Source organism: Lepisosteus platostomus, chromosome 10, assembly GCF_059453375.1.
Source record: "Lepisosteus platostomus isolate fLepPlt1 chromosome 10, fLepPlt1.hap1, whole genome shotgun sequence".
NCBI lineage: Eukaryota > Metazoa > Chordata > Actinopteri > Semionotiformes > Lepisosteidae > Lepisosteus > Lepisosteus platostomus.
The window spans coordinates 56,289,767-56,313,475 of NC_142620.1; the positions used below are offsets into that span (position 1 = coordinate 56,289,767).

The 23,709-nt window shown below is 42.7% G+C and overlaps 1 protein-coding gene across 12 annotated transcripts in view; it reads left to right on the forward strand.

Moving 5' to 3' along the window:
- Positions 1 to 23,709, forward strand: part of enox2 (ecto-NOX disulfide-thiol exchanger 2) — a 186,028-nt gene that overhangs the window by 111,064 nt on the left and 51,255 nt on the right. For all 12 annotated transcript variants that reach the window (XR_015924979.1, XR_015924980.1, XR_015924981.1 and 9 more), the window contains one exon: positions 23,450 to 23,581. Coding sequence is in view for 9 of the 12 variants with exons in the window: in XM_088597494.1 (XP_088453620.1) it covers positions 23,450 to 23,581 (132 nt within the window). In the remaining 3 variants the exon portion in view is untranslated. The remainder of the gene's footprint in view (positions 1 to 23,449; positions 23,582 to 23,709) is intronic.

The window sequence follows — 23,709 nt, forward strand, 5'->3', positions numbered from 1 at the left end:
AGCTTCCAGAACAGAGATTCCTGATATAGGAGACTTGGCAGTACCTCTGTAATGACACTTGTTCTTGACAGAATAAATGCCACTTTCTCTCCCTATTTGATCCCTTTTGAGCTCAGAATCTGTTGGAGTGCATAAGGTTCACTTTCAGATTTTCACTAATCTCCCTCCTAGGTTTCCTGGCTTCTCCTTTATTTATAGAGCCTCTGGATTGCACTGGGGAATTAAAATGTCATATTATGATGGAAATGTTGAACAATCTTGTTGAAATAACAACTGGAACAATTTTCAGTTGGAGATGTGGAAAGTATTGACAATCTGAATAACTGCTTTGGTGTAATAACTAGTAAAAGAGGTTTCACCACCGGAACAGCATCAAGATAGAAAACCATCGGTAATCTACTAACAAAGGGAACAAGAGAGGACAATTTTGTCATTGATTCTGTTCTTCTGGACTCCAGAAGGGTGTGTGGATTGTAAACCCTGCCACACTGGGTAAAAACAAGCGCTGTTTGGGGAGATCCTGTAATGGAAGATCAGCTGTGTGTAAATCAATACCTCAACCTTTGTGAACCTCACACAAGTGAAGTCCCATGATGAATAAAATATTAGATGCAGTTTTGATCACAAAGAGATTCCCGGTCACCTCGGGCTGCGTGTGTCTCTGCTCTCTCCTTCTAGGGCCTTTCTCCATGCCTCGCACGGCCTCGCACGGCCTCGCACGCAGCCGCCAGGCGAATGGGCTTCAGGGTGTATTTTCTTACCGTTGCGACTGTGTATTTACAGAAAACAGAAATTTCTGGTCATCCCTGCCTGGAATGAGCAGCCTGGTGATTTACGTACCTTGTCGCTGAAAAACAGCTTGATATCAAATGAACCCGTCACGTCTATATGATGCTGCTCCATTACATCTCAAGATCTGAGCGCTCCAGGCTTCTGTATCTGAGTATTTTAATACCGAGAGCCAGAGGACCCAGAACAATTCTTTATTAATGTGCAGAAGTATGATGTGGCTGTTCTCGCCCTGAAGAGCTGGCAGATTCGTGCTGCTGAGTTCTGTCTTCAGGGACAGGCAGACGACGGGGCCTCCCCGCCTTTTCCATTCACTGAGGCGAACACAGGAGATATCAGTATTTTCACTGAAACATTAACTGCACACTTACAGGAAAGAAATAACTATGTGAGATATTTTTTTTCTATAGCCCTTTAAGATATAGTCTTTGGAATGCAAATAAGCTGACATGTCTTAAACTAAACTAGGCTGTACCGTTTCAAAGCTGATTGGAAATTCTGCTTTTTGTTTTGTTTTTTAAATTGTTAATTATTTTTTCTTGCCAAAATTCTGTATGAAACTCATACATTTTCAGATTTCTTTTGTGCTCAAAAATAATATTCCATCCAATATGAAATAAATTGATCTTGAAAAGGGTAGAACTGCCTTCATATTGAATGTAATTTCTTCTGGTTGTTGGTTTTCAGGAAGAGCCAAGTGAAATCCTGGAGTTTTCACATTAAGCACGGTGTGAAGTTTAATGCAATACTGAAAAGCTGTTTAGCATGTTGTTTTTTGCACTAACTTCATTGCCTACCCTGCCTGAGCACAGGCCAGCAGCTGTGATGCTGAATATGGGGTCAGACTGAATTGAAGAGTAGACCTGAGCGGCAGGTCAGACTGGCTTTAGCGCAGCTGGCCTCTACACCACATTGGCCAGCTTTCCAACTGGGACTCCTTTACTAGTCGGGCATTCGTGCACACTCGTAGATCTGCAAACGGTGTTATAACGCAGAAAGGTTGCACCATTAAAAGTGTTTAGGAATGCAGTTTTAACTTACTTCTATTTAAAGGCAATTCAAGTCATTCCAATTTTGTTCTAAAGTTGCCTTTTCTCCCAGCCCTTCGCCAGCTCTTCCACGGCTCTTACTTACAGGCCAGGACCCCCGTTTGTTAAACCCAGAGAAGATCCAGACAGACAGAGAGGCAGCTAGCACTGGCAGGTCTACAGTGTGAAATTCCCCGCTGAGCTTCTCCTCTGTGGCAGCTCAGAGGTTAACAGACTTTTCTGCTTTCCGTTTCTCAGAGCTCCCTAGCCACGCTCTCCGTAATGAAGTTTCCCATTGTAGAACAAGATTAGAGCTTTCTCCTGGGAGGCTTCAGCATATGTTCCATTAAACTCCAGGATACAAAAAAATGTGACTTTACGAGAGAAGTTGAGAGCAGATGTATTTTATTTACCCAGTGAAAGGTTTTGTTTACCAGAAGGAAGGAAAAAAAGAAGAGGAGTAGTTTTGAGTTCAAGGCATTTAATCCCTGATTTCTGTCCCTTCCCATTCCTAGTCCTACTGGAGGGAAGTCCCTGTCACCAGCTGCTGCAGGCTTTCCCTGAGCACCTTTGTTCATCATTCTGGAACTGCGTGAACGTCCTCGCACTGGAGAATCAGCAGCAAACAGGGCTGCTTCTGGTTCTCTTCTGAATAACAGTCAAGGGAGAGGAAACAGTTGCTGTTCTCAAAGTCTTGAAGGCCGCGAGTCTTTCAGAGCGTAGAGAGATTCTTCAGCGCCTCTGAAATTCAAGCCTCTGATATCTACTGCTAAAAAAGCAGATTAAGAAACAATCTCCTCTGCTTCCCCGCTGCGAGCTGAGGCAGAGCCGGAGCTAAGCTCATACTGAGGCTGATGCAGAGGGTGCTCCGGTGTGCTCTGCCTTGCTTCACAGCGTGAGCAGAACAGCAACATCACCGCCTTCCGTGTCTAGCCAGAGAGACTCTCCCCATAGGCTTGTCTGTTGAAATACAATTTGGTAAAAGATGTCTTTGTGTAATGGAAAAGCAGACCGTCTGTGTTAAACACAAATGATGAATTCTGTCACTATTTCATATCTTTTTTCAGTTTATCAAAGGATGGTCTCCAGTGTAGTGAAGAGGGATTTTCACCTATAAAATACTCCACTACTCTGCTCTACTATTTAACAGCAGTGTGAGCCACTCCAGACTCTGCCTTCACCTTAATTAAACTGCTCAGCCTCGCTGGAGCTGTGGCAAGTTGTACTTCCATGTTTAGCATCGGCTTTAATTGTAGGTGACATTTACTATAGCATAGCTTGTGTCGTAAGGTTTTATCTGACAGAGCGAGAAAGCACTTCTTTAGCACATGTGTCGTTTCCAAAGAGTGACAAGGGAGCCAGGAAAGTCACACCAAGGTTCTGAAATGCACAATGGCATCTTCTAACTTTGAGGGTGTCTAACTTATTGGTTGCAAGTGCTGAGATTGACGGCTCTGTGATGCAGTCAGCACTGCGGAGGGGGGAATGCTGGCCTCTGGCATGTAAATAAGTGCGTGTTTTTAGTTCAGCAAATATTTTAGCTCTTGCAGCTTTCAAACTGTAATCAAGATGATCTTATCCCATGACCTGGCTGTGTTTGCAGGGATCCTTGATGTGCTGCATTTGAGTGTTTTTTATTCAATCTTGTGTAGAGAAATGGCTAAAAACCATTTTTTAATGTAAAAGCCAAAAAATGTTTATGTATTAATTATGAAAAAAGTAAAATTCACACTTCCGTTTGTGAAACTTTGCGAATGAAGTTCGTACCTAGATGAGCACAAAAGAAACGGCTCCTTTTCCAAGAACAAAGACTCATCATTCACCGGCAAATTACAGATCTCTGCTGTTGTAAACGCTGATGAGAAGTTTACTGTGAAGCCCTGCACAGGGCAGATTGTATTTGAGCACATTACACAGCTGAATGAACAGTAAATGTCATCTGCGCAGATAATGTAGCTCGTGCCTTCCTCTCCCAGCATGGGATCATTTTATCAATGTCACTCACCTTGTAGATAGGTGGATAGTCTGGATCCCCTTTAATCCATCGCTGTGGAAACCAAAATATGCTAGAAGACTACTCCTACATTAGTGTGTCACCTCTCCTGACTGTCTCTGTGGAGTAGATCTGTCCCATCTCCTGACTGTCTCTGTGGAGTAGACCTGTCCCCTCTCCTGACTGTCTCTGTGGAGTAAACCTGTCTCCTCTCCTGACTGTCTCTGTGGAGTAGATCTGTCTCCTCTCCTCTCTGTGGGGTAGGCCTTCAGCAGGGTGTGTAATAACAGGAATGAACAGCTATTAAATTATTGAAATAAATTTATAAAATAAGGCTTTATAATTCATATTTGTGTGATTTGTAAACATGTAGGTTTAAATAAGTTAGAAACCTGTAGTACTTTTGTGCTGTGCTTGGGACTTAATAGTGTGTGTAATAATGTACCATTTTATACCATGGATTTGTTCATCATGCTTGTCCACACTGTTGGTTGAATTCTCTGCACTTTTGTAATTTAGTCACACCTGTCCTGCAGGGGCAGGCTTGTCCTATTCCTGGCTTCCAGAGCAGAGTGGTTTCCAGGCACCGGCCAGATCTGCTGGGTCCATCCTGGCTTGACAGTGTTTGGAAAGACCTGTCAGGATGTGGCGCTAAGTTAAGAGAAATAATAAATAAATAAAATTTAATAGTTTAATGCTGTTTGGCCACCTGCTTTCCTTGTGTAATCCTGCAGTTAAAGGACTGGTGAATTAGCAGGTTTACTGCTCTCTGTTTTTTTTTTCCTGGAAGAGGTTAGATTCTGTGTAAGTGTTTCAAAGCAATACCAGTTTCTGTGGAAAAGAACAATATTCCACTGGAACAAGGTCAAAAGCAGTGTTTCCTTCCTAATCCATTTAGAAAATCACACACCACGGTTTCTTCAGGATCAGAGGCCAAGAACACATGAGCTAGCAGAACCTCAAGGGTTCAGTAGAAATGTCTTGGAAGGAGATCCCCCCTTCTGTCGAAATCGTGGTCTGTGCTGTTTCCACACCCATACAACCCCTGTGCCACTGAACAGTTGTCATTAGGTAAGTTTTCATTCTTTAGCCCTGATCTCAGCTGGTAGAACGAAATAGATGATCAGAACACAATACGTTAAGGGCTGCATTCTTCTGTATTGCATAAGTAAGAAAGTGACCGTCTGCTCTGTGCAGAAGAGAGTGCACAGCCTTCTGGTTTTCCACTTAGCTGAACCTGTCACTGCTTGGGTTTGGGCTTTCCTTAGAGTATGGTTCACAGTGCAGTACCATAGGCAACTGACACCCTGTGCTGTCATTTAGAAATCACCGAGACCTCTCGTTTCAATTAAAACTCGCCGTGCTGTTTGGTCTTTTCTTGGTTTTAAGCAAGAGGATAAGAGTGTATATTGTACCGTGGAGCTGTGCCAACATTTTTTCTTTTCCATTTCTATTTTGACTCTCTCCAAATTGGATGGAGTCCACCTAGCCTATAGTGTAGGTTATCAAGTACACTGGATACTCCACAATAAGACTCCTGCCCGTCTCTCCTGTTGTATTTTCTCCCTTATCGTACTCCAATTAAAGTCTGAACATTTCATCCCTTTTTATGGTTGTCTGGCAACAGTTTCTGCTTCCAAGGCCATGCTGATTACCTTTATAAGCATGTGTGTTTATTTTGCTCCGGGCGCTGTTAGACTCTGCAGGCATCCCAGAGCCCTTTTGCGACAGAGCGAGGTTTCGGTTTCTAGCCTGGGATTGTCATTTTTATTTTCAATTTGCACGTTATGTTTTTTTTTTAGAATGTTAATTACTTTTTTGTTTGCTGTCAGCATTTGACACGTCAGTATTATTTATACTTAAATATTCTTCACCATCTGTTTTTGTGGTTGTTTTTCTTTTCTTTCTGTGTACACTTTTCCTTGGTAACTATATTATTCCTACCGACTGAACGTCCATTGCGTGCCCACATCAATTATTCTGCTGTTTTGTGTGAATGAATCTTTCTCATGTCTCGTGATGAATAATGAATAGCAGGCGAGTCATCCAGCTCTTTGCTGTTTGTCGACTTGTAGTCGGTGTAGGAAATGATGAATTCAAGGTGATTCTAAACAAGGTTATGTGGCTGGGAACAGCGTTTAAAGGGGCAGCAGCCACTTCTGCCCCAGGAGGCATTAATCTTGGGGCTCCAGCACAGGCCATGTGCTGTGTGTGCGACAGGGCGACAAGCACAGAGGGCTGCGAGTTAATGTGTTTTCTCAGAGGGAGACACCTGAAGAGAAGTGATTCAATACAAAAGGTTTCTTTTTTCTGTTTTTCCATACATGTGTTTAACCTCTGCTCTGACAGAACCGTGATGTGAACAGCTATGTTGCAAGACAAATCTGCAAAAACGAACAACAGCAGAATGTTGTTACAACAGTTACAGCCAGCCCTCTGCGTAACCATGCCTCTGGTCCCCTGTCGACTCTGTTTCTAGTTTGTTTTGGTGGGTATTGTCATCTCCCTTCTCAGCTGGCAAAGCCCAGACAGAGCCGCATGTTTGACTGGAACGAGTGCAGAATGATCTGAATTTTCAGTGGGAAATCTGGAACACAGACGAGAGGCTGTTTGGCTCGTTCAGCCCGTGTGGTATTAGCTAGTAGCTAATTAATCCAGCCGTCTCATCCAGCTGTTTCTTGAAGGAACTCCGGCAGCAAACACACGAGCAAGAAAAACATTAATCAGCGGGGTTGTTTACAGTCATGCACTGTAAAATGAGGAGGTTTTAACTACTCATAGTTGAGCTGTCGATGTCCTCCTCTTAAAGGAGAAATTGAGCAAAAATTAATAAAAAATATTACATGACATTATAAAAACTTAAAATGCAATTAAAGACTTAAATCCAAATAATTCCCTTTTGTTCCAAAATATTGCAGGAGCTTTTACACACGTCATGTTCTTCAGTGGCTTCCAGCAGTGTGTGTTGGTCTGGTAGCAGACCTAGATTATACAACTGATGTGATAAATTATGAGATTATTAATACTAAGTGGTAAAGTTAATATTCAGTACTCCTTTCTGATAGTATATATTAATACCATTTCTAAAAAGTAATTTCCTTTGAGCAGAAGAGTGGTTTATTTGCTTGAACATTTTTTAATTAAGAGACTCTTCAGTAGAATGCTTTCAAATTACTTTAAGTGAAATTAATTAGCATATTTAAAACTCATTTTTTTCTGAGTAACTTTTACTGTGAGACTTTCATGCAGCTGCTGGCATTGTGGTAGTTGTACTGTGTGAAAAAAGTTGTTTTATTCACCTTGAAAAAACATGTTTGTGTGCAGTCAGGTAGACAGCACTGTGTTACACTCTGGTATTTGAACATTTAAGGACACCAAAACAATGCTAACCCTGTCTATGAGCTCTATAAAGACATTGGAGATTACATAGACTGCAAAGAATGTTTTTAAAATGGGGTTTTATCTTTTATTGTGATTTGCTTTACCTTTTGTCTGAACTGTCAAATGTAATTAAAAATAATATGCAGGTTTGAGGAGAGAATGCTCAGTGTTCCTCAGAAATAAAGAAACTAATTATATTGGTGTACAAGTCTGGAATTAATACAGAAATGTTGTCTTTAACCTGTCTTTAAATGTATATATAATGGTAATTAAAACTTTAGATTACTTTATGTAAGTTAGAAAACATTTTTGGTGACTTTGAATTTCTGCAATCATTTCATTTAAGTCATTTTTGCTTCTGCCTTCACAGTGTAAAGGTCTCTCTGTACGAACACCCACATATGTACAGTGCATCATGATTCACCCTGAAAGCGTCTTACACGCATATTGTGGCTTACTTCATTTACTTAGGCCGGCTGGAAGCGCACCAAAGCGCTCGGACAAGTTAAGAGACCAGACCTGAGCCCTCCTGTTTATTTGTTGTTTTAAAGCCCTTGTGTGCTGTCACGCCAACCCAAACAACCCTGAGTGAAGAGCCAAGCTCCCACTTCAACTCCCAACATCCTCTGCTCTCACTACCCAGTGGACAGCTGCTCTGCTTGACAACCCTCAAGAATACTCTTTATATTTATAAACCAAGTCCAATTATAAAACACGTTATTATTCTCTTGGCCTTATCTCCCCCGTGCCCACTGACTTTCCTGGCACCTCTCGGGCTTCCCTCGCCCATGGAGCTCTGTGCCTGTCTGTGTCGCCATCGCTCTGTGAGCTCCTGCTGCCGACCTGAGCTCCCCACGTCAGGGGGACTTCATCAGCCTCTTGTCCCAGGAGGGGCAGCGGGCTGTGTTTCCCTTACACTCCTGTTAACTCTCATTAACGAACTCTAGTGCTGTATCTCATCATCCCTCTCCTCCCTGTCCAGTCCCCTGCCTTCCAATACATCCACATCCTGTTTATTTCATAGACTACTGTATTTAGAAATAATTTAAACTCTTCCTCACTCAGAGTAAGGTGTAATGGCTTCCGCTAAGGGACAATGACACTACCTCATTAACTAGAAATGGGAGGACGTCGGATTTATTGAAGTACTTAACAATTTAAAAAAAAGTTTTCATTTTTTCTTTTACTGAATTTCCAGATAGTAGAATGCTAGTAACATGCACTTGCAGTATGTCTGTCGTGATGGGGCTCACATCTCCTGTTGGAGGTGTTTTCTTCTCCTGCCGGTGGGATTATGTGCCAGTGTCAAAACTTGAATAAGTGCTGCGTAACAGATGAACACCTTTTCAGGCCGAAGATGGATTTGTTCAGCAAGCCATTTTTCCATTTTTTTTATTTGTTTCAAATCTTGAGATAAGGGGACAGGCAATGTGGCTTTTGCTAGGCATTTAGGTTGACATGAACTGATTTCATTCTCAGCTCGAAGCAGTTTTGTGTGCAGCTTCTTAACCCCTCAGTGAACTGTAAATATTAAATCTCCATGAAATATACATTTCGTTTTTACAACCCAGCACACACTCCAATATCCATCTCTGTTCTTCATCAAACTCAGCCTTTAGGGGCTGAAGACAGCTTCCCGTAAGGCAGAGTCTGCCAGGAGACATGGCAGTAAAGATGTCAGTCTCCTCAGCCTGTGGCTACTCGCTGCCTGCCTCCGCACACGGATGAATGACCCCACAGCCAGATTCGCACTTAGATGAGGCACCTGAACCGTCTCATTAAGGTGCGAAAGGGGGCTGCACGTTTTCTGGCTATTCCCTCTTAGCGTGGTAAATGATGTGCTTTGCTGTAAATAAAGCCTTTCGGCAGGTATGGAGCGGTCCATTAGGAGGACCTGCGATCCGCAGCCTCGCCTTCAAGGCCAAGGCCTTTACTGGCTTTGTATGCCGTAGGTGTGTGCAGAATGTACGTGACACCTTTATTTTTCAAATGATCTTTTTCTTCTTCTTTAGAATCAGATGTTTGCAGATACTCCCCGGCCTATCTCACCGTGCTGTTTGATATCTCCCTCTGCCTCATGAGCAGTGATGAGAGAGGTGTAACAATGTGTGTGTGTGATGTCTGAGTGTGTCTTTTATATTCCACATGAAAAGCCTCTCTACGGTCCTGTTCTGTAAAGCCTCCCAGTGCAGCCAGTTTCAGGGCAGTGTTGTTAGGAGGACTACTCTGCAGACCTTTAATGAGAAAGCAATTATTGGAAAGCATTCCATGTACTGTATCTGCTCAGACCAAACGGCGCGAAGTAAGTTGTTTTATCCTATGTATAGCTTCTTTGTTTCAAGTCCCTAAAGGAAGAGACAGTCACACTATAGCTTAGCCTAATTCTGCTACATTCACCACATGAGGTTTGGTGAAATGTGCTCTGCAGAGCCAGATCCTATCATGCTAATTGAGTGTTAACCAAGGATTTAATTACTCCTGGACAGATTTCTAAAATGCTTGAAGTTGTCTGTGAAGTACACCATCCATGTGGAAACGGACTTCTCTGCATGTGCTCTTAACCCTTCCAAGGCCATGCAGCTATGGAGAGCAATCCCTGTACATGCCACTCCTTGCTTTCCTGTGCCAAAAGGGGGTTAGGTTATTATTCTTAGGTACTGACAAACCTGTGCTGTCAATAAATGTGAAAGCAGGATAGGCTGGATTAGAATAAGAACAGTTCATAACTCATGCGTATTGGCAAATCGGGTTGCATTTTTATAATTTAATTGTGAAATAGAATGAAATGCACAGAATGGAACTTACTGATCATTTCTGTGTATGTTCGAAACACGATCAAGAAGATAATGTGAAGCATGTCATGTACTTACATGCACTTACAACACTTAAGCCTGAGCCCTAGCGTTTCAGTGCCGGTGCTACAGGATGCCGGCATGCAAAACCATGTTTTCCTTCGGGCTGTGTTCGGTGAGGCTTAAGCTCTGAGGGGTTTCTGCTCATCAGGGTGCTCCTCTGTACCAGTAACAGTACATTAAGAACAGTCCATTAACTGTACAATAAACCAACATGGGATTTGTCAGCCAAACTCTTTTTTCGAATTCTCGAGCATTTAGACCTCTGTAAAAATTGATCAGCAGAAAGCGCATGGAAGCCGAGGAGAGGAGAATAAACAGAGCGGGAGCGAATTCCCGCCTGCCCCCTCTTCTGATCAATCTGTGGGATCGAAAAGGCAAGACGTCTGAAGCCCACTCTCTGTCCTGCCCATCTTGTTCCTTTATTTCTAATGCTCTGTGAGCTCAGGGGGTCAACCAGACTGTCGGGACAGATGCATCTTTTTAATAAATAATAAATAAATTTGATCTTTTTGATGTTCCCAATTACAGATGGTGAGAAGAGCTGTGGGCGGGGGGCTGGGGAGAGGCCCGGCTGTGGGTTACAGCCAGTAACCAGCCAGTCAGTCGCAGCGGAGCTGCTGTTGTGTCAGGGGGCTGCTGGTGACAGATAAGCGCTAGGTTACTGAACTGTTAGCATTTTCCCGATTCTGCTCCTGACTTTCTTACTGGCTGCGTTTAAAAATTCTGGCAGCAGCAACTGTAAGAACTGAGATAATGCCAACTCTTGGCTGCCAGCAAACAGATTATACACTGTGCTCTTAGCATTGGCATTGCTGTCTCTGTGTCTAACACAAGGACCTGCTGTTGGCATTGAGCCCCTGTGCCCTACAGTAAATATTTATAGGACTAATAGAATAATCAAAAATGAGCCCCCTTTTTCTACTTGCTTTTGTGTAGAATTGGATTTTGTTAATGAGTCTTGTCATAGCTTTTTGTATGTTAAACACCCCTATGAAGGGTGTGTCTAACACAAAATTTGTGTTGCATTCATATTGAATTCCCCTGACATCCCAGCTCAGCTGCTCTACCTTATATTCTTCATCTAACAGTTAATGGCACCTGACATCACCAGCAGGCCTGTCACAATGTACGACACTACACAGGCCACTTTACAAGACTTTCCTGATGTGCTGTTTTGTGCAATGCACAATATGATAATTGAATCAATAATGCCTGCATTGTTACAAGGCTCAAGTGGAATGAAATACTGTAGGACTGCCCTTTTTCATGCATTTCACTTTAAAAAACAAGACAGATTCCCTTTTGCTGGCCTATCTAGAACAGTTGCAAATCAGACATTGATCTGCAATGAGTTTGTAAGTAGGCTCCTCTGTGGCAGGGAGGTAGTGTTCAGTGGAGTATCACACTTTTTCCCATTCTTTTTTTAAACACCAAGACATGTCATGTTACAGGACAGTGGCATTACAGGCAATTTCGATTAATGATACAAACTGTCAGATACCCATGTGAGAGTGGTAAGTGGCCCAGACCAGCTGGTTAATTATTAAACACCTTGTGTATGGAAACCAGGTTATAGAGCTCAGTTTGTTTTTCTGTTCTGGTTTTCTACACTTGAAGTAAAACCAAACACAAGTCTCTTATGGAAGATATGACTATATATTAATTTTGTTTATGTTTTTCCTTTTTCACAGGTAATGACTAAATTTATTCATAAGAGCCCTATTAATTTTTATTTGCTTTTACAAAATATACCTTCTGAAAACAGGTTGGTATAATTACATAACTGGCAGCTGGCAGTGGGAGCAGTCCCTGGACCAGCAGTGTGTGTGTGTGTGTGTGTGTGTGTGTGTGTGTGTGTGTGTGTGTGTGTGTGTGTGTGTGTGTGTGTGTGAGCAGTCATTGGACCAGAAGTGAGTGTGTGTGTGTATGGATGTGTGTGTGTGAGCAGTCCCTGGACCAGCGGTGTGTGTGTGTGTGTGAGAGCAGTCCCTGGACCAGCAGTGTGTGTGTGTGTGTGTGTGTGTGTGTGTGTGTGTGTGTGTGTGTGTGTGTGTGTGTGTGGAAGCAGTCATTGGACCAGCAGTGAATGTGTGTGTGTGTGAGCAGTCCCTGGGCCAGCAGCGAGTGTGGGCTGGAGCAGTGTGGCTGCTCTCAGTGGCCAGGTGATAGGGCTTGGGGTGACACGGTGGGGCTCTGGGTCAGACAGAGGTGTCTGCCAGGAACAGGCTTGGCTAATGGAGCAGTGGGAACTGGTGGGCAGACTTCCAAACAAAGTACACTGCAGCCACCTGGGAGGGAGGACAGGGACAGACTATCAGGGGGCCCGGGGCTGGTGGGGGCCGGGGTAGTGCTCTGTGTCTTGTGATATCCTCAGGTTTGTAATGCATTACATATACAGTAGTTCAAGTAGGGAGCTGCATCAGTATGTGTGGGTTGCAAAGGAACAAGTAAAGGTTTATTCCATTCTGAAAAAACAAGAAAAACACAATGTTACGGCTATGGAGCCTTCTTCGGGGGTGACACAGCCGAAACATTGTGTTGCATATAAATGGTATGTTCCTATGCTCTGTTTTACCAAAATAACTGTCTATATGTTTGTGTTTCTCCCAGCAGTGTTGCAGAATAAAAGGATCTAAAATTTCCTAATTTTGTTTCCTACATTATCCCCAGGGAACAAGTGCTTGCATTTTTTGCATTTTGATATTTGTAAAATCTTAAGCTCTGTTCAGCTGTAGGTACCATGCAGAGGTCACCTGCAGACTTTGTAGGTTTTCTTTTTGACTTGCAGTCTGGTTCCTCTGGTTCCTTATAAGGATGGATCCTGCATTGTGTTTACCTGTTATGGCAGAGGAGTTTATAGATTCCTTTACAGGACGGCAGCTTTCAGTTCAGGGATTGCCTAATTCAAACTCTAGCATTTTGGGGATTTGCTGATTTTGAAACTGCTCAAACAAAAGCTTTGGTCCCTTTCATTGCCAGGGACTTTGGCTCCTGTGGGGCTATGGCTTTTGAGTTTTTGAAATAAAAGACTTTTTATTCTGCAGGCTTGAATCTAACAAGGACTGCAGATTGCAGGTTTTCCAAAGATTATTATGCCCTTTCACTCTGCTGGCTCTTCATCAGCTGCTGAGAGACTGAACCTGTCCCTAATCTGTGCTCTCTAAGTTTTCCCTAAAGGACTGCCAGCCAAAATTAACTGCACCAACAGAATACAGACAAGCTCCCTCAAAAGCAATCCCTACAAAACTATGTTAATAGGACACCTGCTAAGTAATCTTAACATAGATATCCTGTCTTTGCTTGACAAATATTTATGATCAAATATTGGCTACAAAAAAATGTTAAGAAAGCAGAACTGCCTTCCATTGTCCTTTGCTTTCTTTTAAAGGCAGTGCTTAATATTAATGTCCTGGAAGGTATTGATGTCTGCCTTGGATTGTTGTGCTAATTCTTCTTGTACAGAACAAGTAAATTAAACCCATTCTTTTCAGACCTTAAAGTAATTGTCACACTCAGAGTAATGTGCACTGCCAGTAGGAAACAAATGCGCACAGTGGTTTCTTGTGCTGTGTGCTCGGGCTCTTCGAGCTCATGTGAGGCAGTTTGTTGGCTTGAAGGTCTGTGTGGTGATTGTATACGAAGCAAGAACCTTCCTTCACCAGTGGAGCTGTCGCCCTGGACCCCTGACTGCTGTGAGCTTGCACCTGCACTTCTGTCTGAGCCAGGGGGCCTTTGTTGTGAGCAGGTAGGAGATTTTCAAAGGGGTCGCCCCGTGGACGTATCCAGACTGAATTATGCCAGACTCCGAGGGTACTCTCTGCTCCGTGCAGGATGCCAGTTCCACACTGTGTGAGCTGCAGTTAGGCTGGGGCTGCTTACTGACAGTGTTCAGCAGACACTCCCTGGCCACGGTCAGTCCTGACTGTACAGCCTGCAAAAAAACTAGAAGTTGCCAAGAAAAGCAAAGCAACAGAGTTGTTTAAATAAATAAACAGCTCCAGCCTTGCTTATTTGCAGTGTTTTATAGTGATGCACAAGTCTGTCTGTTTCAAGGCATTACTGAATCACCATTACTTGTCTTGCCCACAACCTGGGGATGTGGTCCTCCATGCATGTTTGTTCGACATGGGACTGCAATGCAGATGGTTTGAATCTCTAGGTTTGAATTCTTCACATGCTTGCCTGCAGTGTTTTTGAAAGGATAAAGCTGAAGTATTTAAGATCAGGTATATGAGTGGTACAGAGGCAGTGAGTTGAGGATCTGTACATAGAAAATCAAATTGCTGAAAGTTAAAGTATTAGTCTTATTCCTAAAAGACCTTTCTTTCAGTAGCACATTGGTACTCAGTTCTTCACTGACAGACATCCGTCCTAAACTTTTGTTCAAGTTCAGCTGTTTGTCGCCTTTATAATCTTAAAAACTAATATAATAAGCTGGTGCTTTCTGTGCTGTTTTTGTAAACAAATTAAACTTTGCAAAAATTGCTTTGACATTAAAGGATTAAAGCTTCCTTGCCACCAGATATATGCTGACCACCTTTAAAAGAAGAAGAAAGTGAGTTTTAAAGCATGTAAAAGCATGGGCTTGCAATCAGACGGTAGGCTTGCAGTCTCTCTGAAGCAGTCTTTTAATGTCAGCGGACGAATGTTAATGTTTGATGGAAAAGCCGCTATGGGCAGAGACAATGGGCTCTCCCCAAGGGGGTCACTGCTGGTACTGAAGGTTCGAGTGTCTTGTCTGCCACAGAGGAAGGAGGTGGCCTGGCATTTGTGTTTCACCTCTTCATGGGGAGCAAGAAGAATCTTACTTTTGACGCGTCTATTAAAAATGAGCAGCAGAATTCGAAGATGCCAACCAAGCTGGCGTGAGTGTGGTGAGAGCTGCTGTCCGCATGCCGGTGTGAGGCTGTGCCGGTGGCTGCAGCGCGGGTCGCAGTGGCTGAGCTGTGCAGTCCGGAGGGGCAGTGCCACTGCAGCCGGGAGCTCGGGAGCTCGGGTGCGTGCGATGTTTCTGGCAGATATCGATTGCCAGGGAGCCCTGGAGCTCTGCATTTACTTTGCTCGCAGCGTTATTGTTTGAGAATCATTTATGCCGCTGCAGGAGGCGCTTGTGTGAGAGGGGTGGCTCGGGGTGACCACTGGGGTGACCTCTTTATTGATCGGCCTGCCCCGCTGTAAGCAGCACACTGGCAGCTTGGGAGCTCTGGGCTGAGAGGGAGCCGCGACCAGATGGTTCCACAACAGCAGACTTGTCCATCAGCCCCAGCAGAGGGGCGCCTCCCCCTGCAGGTCAGGGGTCAAGAGGCGGCTGCTCTTTCCCTGTGCCAGTGCACGGCTCTCTTCCTGCTGCCTAACAGCTCTTGGGAGGCATGAAAGCAGCATTTTTATCACTGAACTATTTTGCAAGAATCCTGTCTTCATTTGAATGTTATTTTGTTACAAAAATTGCAAATAGTACTTATCGTCAGAGGGGACCCTGTTTTCATTGTTTTTTTAGGTTGATAGGGTAGCCTTGAGTGACACTATGTGTACCGCAGAGCTGAGCAATTTATATTCTTAAAGTTATATTCTGCCATACTGCAGAAATCATTCTGAAAGACCTTGAGTGCTTTGGGTGCAACATATGTTAATAAATACAGAGAGAGGTTGGGAAAGAGTCTTCAATGGCACAGGTCTTTATAAATTATGTTACTGAAAACAAGGTGGGATAATGCTTTTTCACCAATATCCTATTTTGGGGTCCAGTAAACTAGTGCCATTCAAGTCTGCCACTGTTTTACTGACATTTCACCATTTCAGGTGTTTACTCAGAGACAAATCATCAAATCAAATCAAAATCTGCTGGAAACAGATTACCCCCACCTGTGCCATGTAAAATATGTGAATGCTTGTATACACTATATTTAAGGAATTACTAGAATGTGGACCCTCTCAGCAGTATCCTGGTGCTCACTTAGAATAAAATATTGATTTTATTTTCTTTTTGTTTTGGATCTGCTCAGAATAAAAATATTGTTTTTTGGGGGGGGATCTGCTGAAAATAATCTAACCAGCCATGAGATCATATGGTCCCAGTAGGGCCTTAAGTGTTCAAGATGAAGATCAAGATGCTGTTTAAAGTAATGGAACACAAAAAGAGTGACCACATTCTATTAATATCAGCTTAGTGATTCACAAATATTTACCAGAACAGCAAATGATATTATGAATATTTAAATATTTAATCTTAGCAAAAGATCTGAACAGATCTTCTGAGATGCTATTCCTTAGTAATCCTGCACTTTTATCATGCAAGTTCGAATAGTTGTGTTTTATTTCCATGTGGAAACCTTTTTTCTCTTCTTTGTTAATGAGTTCAAAAACTCTGTTCAGCATGTCCTAGTCAATTTCAGATAAAATGACACGTGGCAAATTGAGAGATCTGTATCAATTCTTAGACTTTCTTTTGTGCACAATGAGATATTTATAAGTGTAATTTAGACATAATAAATCTCTGTGTGTCAGCCTCTTCAGAAATCTTTGAAATGGAAAAAACTGTAAAATGTGGGGGAAAAAAATCTTTGCGATATTGAAGCTTTTGATGTCAGATTATATGTAATTCATATGGCTGGAGAACATGTAGGCAGAAGTACAGAAGAAAGCACGTTTCATTTGGTGTCACCTTGTGTTTGTCCTGCTGTCTTTCCATGAAATTGCTCTTATAAGATTAACCATTGTGAAAAGACAACTGGACAATTGCTCTCTTAGATATCAAATGGTGTATTTATCTAGGCTACAATACTTAAGATAAGAGTGAAACATTATACACCAGTGTTATAGACCTAGAGCCAAAACCACACATGGATTTAATTATAAAAAATAACAATGAGTTCAGTGGCATATTTATAATGCTGTTAGTGCCATCAAGTTCCCCAGCAGCTGGAACAACAGCCGTTAGTTTCCCATCCAGAGGCCAGAGTGCTATGAAAAAAACAGTGTATCGCTCTGTGCTAGTTTGTATCAGGAAAACTGAGATTGCAGGCTTCAGGAAAGGGGAGACATAGATTTTTTATGGGGTTTCATGTCACAATCAATGCCTGTGTAGGAGGGTTTGAAATAGCAGTTTATCATTTAATAATCATGCCCTTCATTCAGAGCGCATTGATTGGCAATCCAGCCTTCATTAATCCATTGTCTTATTGATGTTAATACAGAGAAACCAGAGGGGGATATTAATGGCTGTTCCCTAAAAGTCTGGAGCAGGGACCAGGCTGGTTTTCATTTCAAGTGCATCGGAATTAGATATTTCATTTATTTATTTTATGTATGTATATATATTTGCCTGGTATTGGAACTATTACTGCATCTTATGACCAGAGAAGAGGAGATGCTGAGAGCAGTCACGCTATGTCTCTGTGATGGAGAAGCTCAGTTTGTTACTCCAGAAACTCTTGCATATTAATAAATCACTAATACATTTTCCTCAGAGCTCAGTATTTTGTAGAAGCAGTACAGCTCATGAAAACTCCTCATAAAACTCTCATGTTGTCAATGATAAATGTTTTGTCCATGGTGCTGGCAGGCAAAAAAGGCAGAGCTAAGACTGAGAACAGGAGCCATGTTTTTACTCAAAGGGTTGCAGTAGTCTGGAACAACATAGGATTAGTTACAAACAAGAGGGGGACTTCTGGTCCGTCTAGCCCATTTGGTAATTAGCAGAGAATTGATCCCAGGATCTCAGCCAGCAGTGTCTTGATAAAAAGCAGGGTATCGACTTCAACAGCATTTGAAGTTAGCTGGGTAGCCTGTTCCAGACTCCCACAACTTCCTGTTCTCGGTTTTAAAGGTACTTCAACTTCTTCTTTCTACTTGTGCCCACTGAATATGTGCAGCTTGAATGGATTCACATAAGTATAGCATCTTTTATGTGTCGCTTGGTGATTTGAGCTGATACCCAGACACTCAACGGCTGAAAATCATTGGCTGCCTCTTGGGCAGCTCTGTCCAGCGCCCCACATTGCAGGGGTGCAGAACTAAACCGCTTGTGTTTGTTTTAGAGTTCATACAACACTGATTTCTTTATTTTTCAAAATCAATTACCCATTTCCACAATCCTCTGGGAACCACACTGGCACATTGTAAAGACCCGCTAATTGTGCGATGAAGTGCAGGAACTTTGATGTCTAATTTGACAACTTCTAATGTCTGTGCAGAATGGTAAGTTATCTGTCTTACTCCGTTTGCACCCTGCTTTCAGGTGTATCAGCTAGGATAAGGTGTCGCTCTAGTGGGGGTAGAACATCTGAACATCTCTGTTAATGTTGGATTTAGACCAAAATATTTTGATGTTAATCACCAGCTTTTTGTTCCTCATTGCTGATATATTTGATTATGTGGCATAAAATGTCCAATTCCACCAGCTGCACAGTCTCCCCCAGATGTCTGCATATTTTGCACTTATGCTCTCACTCTTAAGTGTTAGTGAACAGATTGGTTGATAATGCCCTTTTCTGCTCATTCATTTATGGGGGGGGGGGGGTGCAGTTTTTTAGCTTTTTAGAGGTGTTCAGGTGGTGAAATTCGTGTTGGTTTTTGCTTTTTTTTCTTGTACTCCAGGGAAGGGCAGCTCCTATCCATAGAGGGTGGATTGCTTCAGATTTTACAATTACTTTTCCTTTAACCAGTTTTAGCAGCTGGTTAAGACTACAAAAGCAAGTGCTCTGACTTCTAAGCAGTGTATATTATCTGAGGTTCTGGCTGTCCTGCCTCCCACCTTTTGCTTGGCTCCTTGAAGCTCATGCCTATGGTGGCTTGTTTATTACAGCCTTATGAGCTTAATAAGATAAAAAAGCAACAGATCTAGTTCTGCATGGTGAACCAGAGTGCCCTGGCTTCACTTGTAAAGCTCCCAGAAATGACACACGCTTGTCGTGTGTAATACAGAATGCAAGACGGTATCGGTTTAGTTTTGTTTTGTACATGATTAATCTAACTCTGCCTGAAGACACCTAATAAGTATGTTATCACAAAAAGAAAACAACAATCATATGTAAATCGAAGAACTGTTTATTGCAAATTAGCCGTTCTTTTCAAATGGCCTTTCCGTGGTGGACAGCTAATTAAAACTACCGAGGCTGAAGCGGAGTGCAGCTCTGCACATGGTGTTGGTGGGTACACAGTTAGCCAGGGCTCTGTTAAATAATCAGATCTGACATCATGGCGTCTTTTGAAAACCACCACAGGTCCCACAGGGCTATAGAAGCCCCCCGAGTGGAGGAAGATCCACAGACCCCACTGCGTGTCCTGTGAGCGCTCGTGATCCAGTCACTCCTCATCCGAAATGAGTGGATCTGTTATCTGCTGCACTCTGTTCTCATGTGGTGCTGTACATCCACTAATGAAAAATGCCTGAAGCTTGTTTAAAAAATGAGAGCAAAAAAGTAAAAGAAAATCAGAAAGCAGCAGGCTAATGAAACCCTGTTAATCCTGAGCAAGACCATGAGTGTGCTTATGCCTGTGTTTGTGTTGTCATTAGATGCAGGTGCTTGTGAATGAGGTGGAAGGCCTGATCAGGATGAGTTAGGCTGTGTTTCAGTCTTGCTGTGCTCCCAATACTGACAATTCGGATCAAGAAGCATCTGTAACAAATACTCCTGGGCTTCGATTCAGCTACATCTGAAATGCAGTATAATTACGAAGATAAGGAGATGGCTGTGTGGTGTCAAAGTCTGATATTCTGTTGTTGTTTTTACTCGTACAGAAGTGCCCTGCTGCATACTGTGAAATGTGGGCTGCTTTCCTTGCTCCCTTTTGAAATCTCAGAGCTAAAGAGAAGCTTCTCTCTTTGTTCCAATATTCTATATAAACCACCTGTGGCCCTGGTGTGAACCTGGTTGATTCCCTGACATTTTTTTTCTAAAGATCCTGTAATCACATTGCACATTGCTGTTAAACCTTGTACATGTGAAAGCAGATATTCCCTATCTCTCTGTATCCCTCTGGCTAGAAAGAGCTCTAATTTTACTTCACCTTCAGTAAACACTGCAGCACAGTTTTCACGTCCAGAGCAGGGACCAGCTCTCTGTCACTGTTGTTCTAATAAACAGAGAGAGGGGGAGGGAGGAAAGCAGGAATGGAGATGGAAAGAGACATGTAAAGAGAGGAAGTGAAAGAAAAATGAAAAGATGGGGGAGGTAGAGGGAGATAAGAGTGCTGTGTGAAAGCAGAAGAAAAGATTCACAGCTCTTTGATCTTAACAATTTGAAGCACTTAGAGATGGTGTGCCCCTTTTAGAGGTGCTCTATTAAAAAAAACAAGATTGATTGGTTCTGTAATCATGCAGCATCCTGGAAATTTTCCAGTAGTGCATTATTAAAAATGCCCAGCTCAAGAGTGCATTTAGAACATCTGCTCGTTAAAGTAATCTAGTAAAGGTCTTCAGAAAGGGCCCACAGCCCAGGCAGCTGGATTAGAAATATCTCATCAGTGCTCTGACTGAAGTGACGCTGCACACAACAACTTACTACTTCAACCTTTTAGGAGAATGCCCTGTCAGCACTTCTGTGCTAACTATGCCAGTCCGAATGGATCTTGCTGAGCCAGCTACTTGATTTAAAATCGTTATATTTTTTTTTGCTGCCTAAGGGCAGAAGTTGGGTACAATGGGTTAGCAAGTATCAAACAGCCACACTTTGAACTCAAGTGAAGAAAAAGTCTTGACTTTCAGAATATTTTGTTTTTTATGCCCTCTGCTGACCTTTTAATGTAATTATGAATTAGTTTTAACACTGGGTATTTGGACATCAGAACACATTACTGAGTGGAGACGTCAGATTTTAGGTCATAGCTCCACAGGACTGTTTGCTTTTAATATGTCTGTAAAACAGTTCAGCTCAGCTTGTTTGTTATGTGTACAAGTGCAATGAAATGCTTGTAGTGCCAAGTCGCTCACCAGGGTCATCATATACAGTACATTCTAAAAAATTACTGCTGGCTTGCAGAGTGCTTCATGGAGCAGAAGAGAGCTTCTCCGACCATATCTTTGCTTACATTGGACATTGGCCTTTGCTCCATTTTTTGGGAAACTGCATGGCCGCTTAAGAAGGCCAGAAATATAGACTCAGAGATGAAACATACTGCTACACTGTCAAATAACTAACTGGAGGAAACTCCCCGCATGGCAAGCAGTGCTGGAAGGGAGTGGCAGAGCAATGGGTGTGCATGGATTTACACAAGCAAACCTTCAGAATGATAACATTGCTGGACCTATAAAACTCATAAAACAGAAGAAACATACAAACGAGAGGGGACCATTCAGCACGTCTGTCTTGCTCGCTGCCGGCTAATTAATCTCAAGATCTCCTACCCTTGTTTCTTGAAAACCGTTGCAGAAATTTCAGTGTCTCTGCTTGTGTTTAGTGTAAGAAGAGTAATCTTCTCCCAGGCAAGAATTAGGTGCCGAGAACGTAAACTCTCATTGGTGACATTAGCTTGACAGATTCAGGAAAAGAAACACAGAAATGGTACAGTACATGTCACCCTCCCCGGCTGCCTCTGTTATGGGTGTGTGTAAAGGAATATAGTTTAGCCTGGCATGGCAGTGGGGGCGAGCACAGGTAACAGCATTACTCTTTCATTACTACAGCTGAGCAGCTGTGGCAAAACAATTCAGCCTGCTTTTAACTGATTTACACAGTGATAGCAGCCTTGATACCTCGGGCTGTGTCTGTAGACGGCATTAGTAGTGACAGCAGTGTTTTTGATGTCAGAGGGGCTGTTGTTGTTTGAAATGCTTGTACCTGCCAGTTTTTCTTAAGGCAGAATCGTTAATTTGCTGATTGCTGTGCCGAATTAACATACTCCTCTTTCTCTGTCTACAGTTTTTCTGTTTCTGTTTTTCTTTCTCTTGTGTATTGTGAATGGGATTAGCCAGCAGAGCATTAGCACTTATTTAACAGGCTCTCTTACCAGTTAATGGATTGTAATGGATTTATTGTTCATAAGAACATTAGAACATCAGAAAGGTTATGAAAGGCAGGAGCCACTCAGCCCATCAGCTCATTTGCCAGGTAGCATCTGATTGGTCCAAAGATCTCATCCAGACTTTTATGGAAGGAATCCAGGGCAAAATGTAGATTCCCCAGGTCTCTTCACAGTAAAGCACCATCCTGCTGTGAAACCTTGAAAACCATCTCCTCACTGCAAGAAATGAGACTTGTTACATTATCGACTGCATAACCTGTTGAAGTGTACCTACACATGCTATGTGCCGTCACTTTGATTTTGACGTGTGTGTCAGCCATATGTTTTAACATTGACATCCTGCTTAACATTGGAGGCAAAGCTCTTTTATTATGTTGTCACTGACATTTTGGGGGCGCCCCCCTGGAGATGTTTGTACTGTAGGTACTGCACACTTATTGTGTAGCTCCTTGGTCTTCTGACCTCCCTAGGCGAATGCAGGAAGCCCTGTAACTATTAGTTTGTGGTGTCCGTGGCTCATGCATCTTGTCTTCTACAAGACAGGCGGTAAAGTAGATTTAATTTCCTTCCCAGCTCTTTCTAACTGACCCATGTCTGGTATTCTTACAACACGTTGTAAAGGTGGAGGATGACTGTGCACTATGTGTTTTGTGTGCTGCGGGTTTTCTGGTTGGACCAGAATTTGTCCAACTCCCAATTTAATAATGTGTAAGTTGCAGGAAATCAGTGAAGAACTTCTGTGATTTCTAATACTTGACTCAGGGAAGTATGAATACATGGATACATCGCTTCCTCCTTGTCACTGATAGTACATTATCTGAAAAATGCTGATTTTGAACAATTGGGATAGAATTAGCACCGCAGCTCTGCCTCTCCTGCCATTGAAGAATGATCTTCAGGGGTTGTCGACCCTGGTGGAGCAGGGGAGTACCCTTTGTCTCAGCTTCACTGTTGTTCTCGAAAACAGCATAAAAATTAAATTTCTTATCGTTTATTTGCTGGTGTGGCAGTGATGGGCCCTTATTTCCTCTGCCCGTGGTGCACCTCATTCATTCTGCTTTCTTTAAACATGTCACTGGGACGACAGAGAAGTAATATCTCTGGCACAAACATGCACAATGGGGACAGAGAGTGTCAGGGGACAAATTTAAATAAAAAAATACTTAACTCAATAGAAAAGTGTCCTAACAAAAACCTTGTAGATGGCATAGATTAGTCCCAGTATTTTTTTCCTAGAGGTTTTCTTTATGGACAGTATGCTTGCTTATTGCTTGATGAAGAAAGATAAACCAGGAACATTTCTTTTTAGGACCGCTGAGGCTGCTGCTGTGTAGAGAGAGGATGCTCCTTAGCACAACCATGTGGAAAATGTGAACAAACTGTAGCTTCGTGTAGAAGTGAAGCCAGTTATTAAAACTGCGTATGCGCTTTTGTCTCCACAGAAGGCATCCGGAACATGGCCATGGATTCCAGCCAGATGGGAATGCCGATGTCTGATCCGACCGCCTGGGCAACAGCAATGAACAACCTAGGGATGCCGCCAATGGGCATGACGGGGCAGCCACTCATGTCAGGTACTGGATTGCCAGTGGTGCCACAATACAGGGCGAAGTGCACCCAGCACAACACCAAGCTTGGAACTGTGTTGTACTTCAGGTGTATCTTCTTTTCTCAGTGCATAAGACTTCCTGCATGTTGGCTC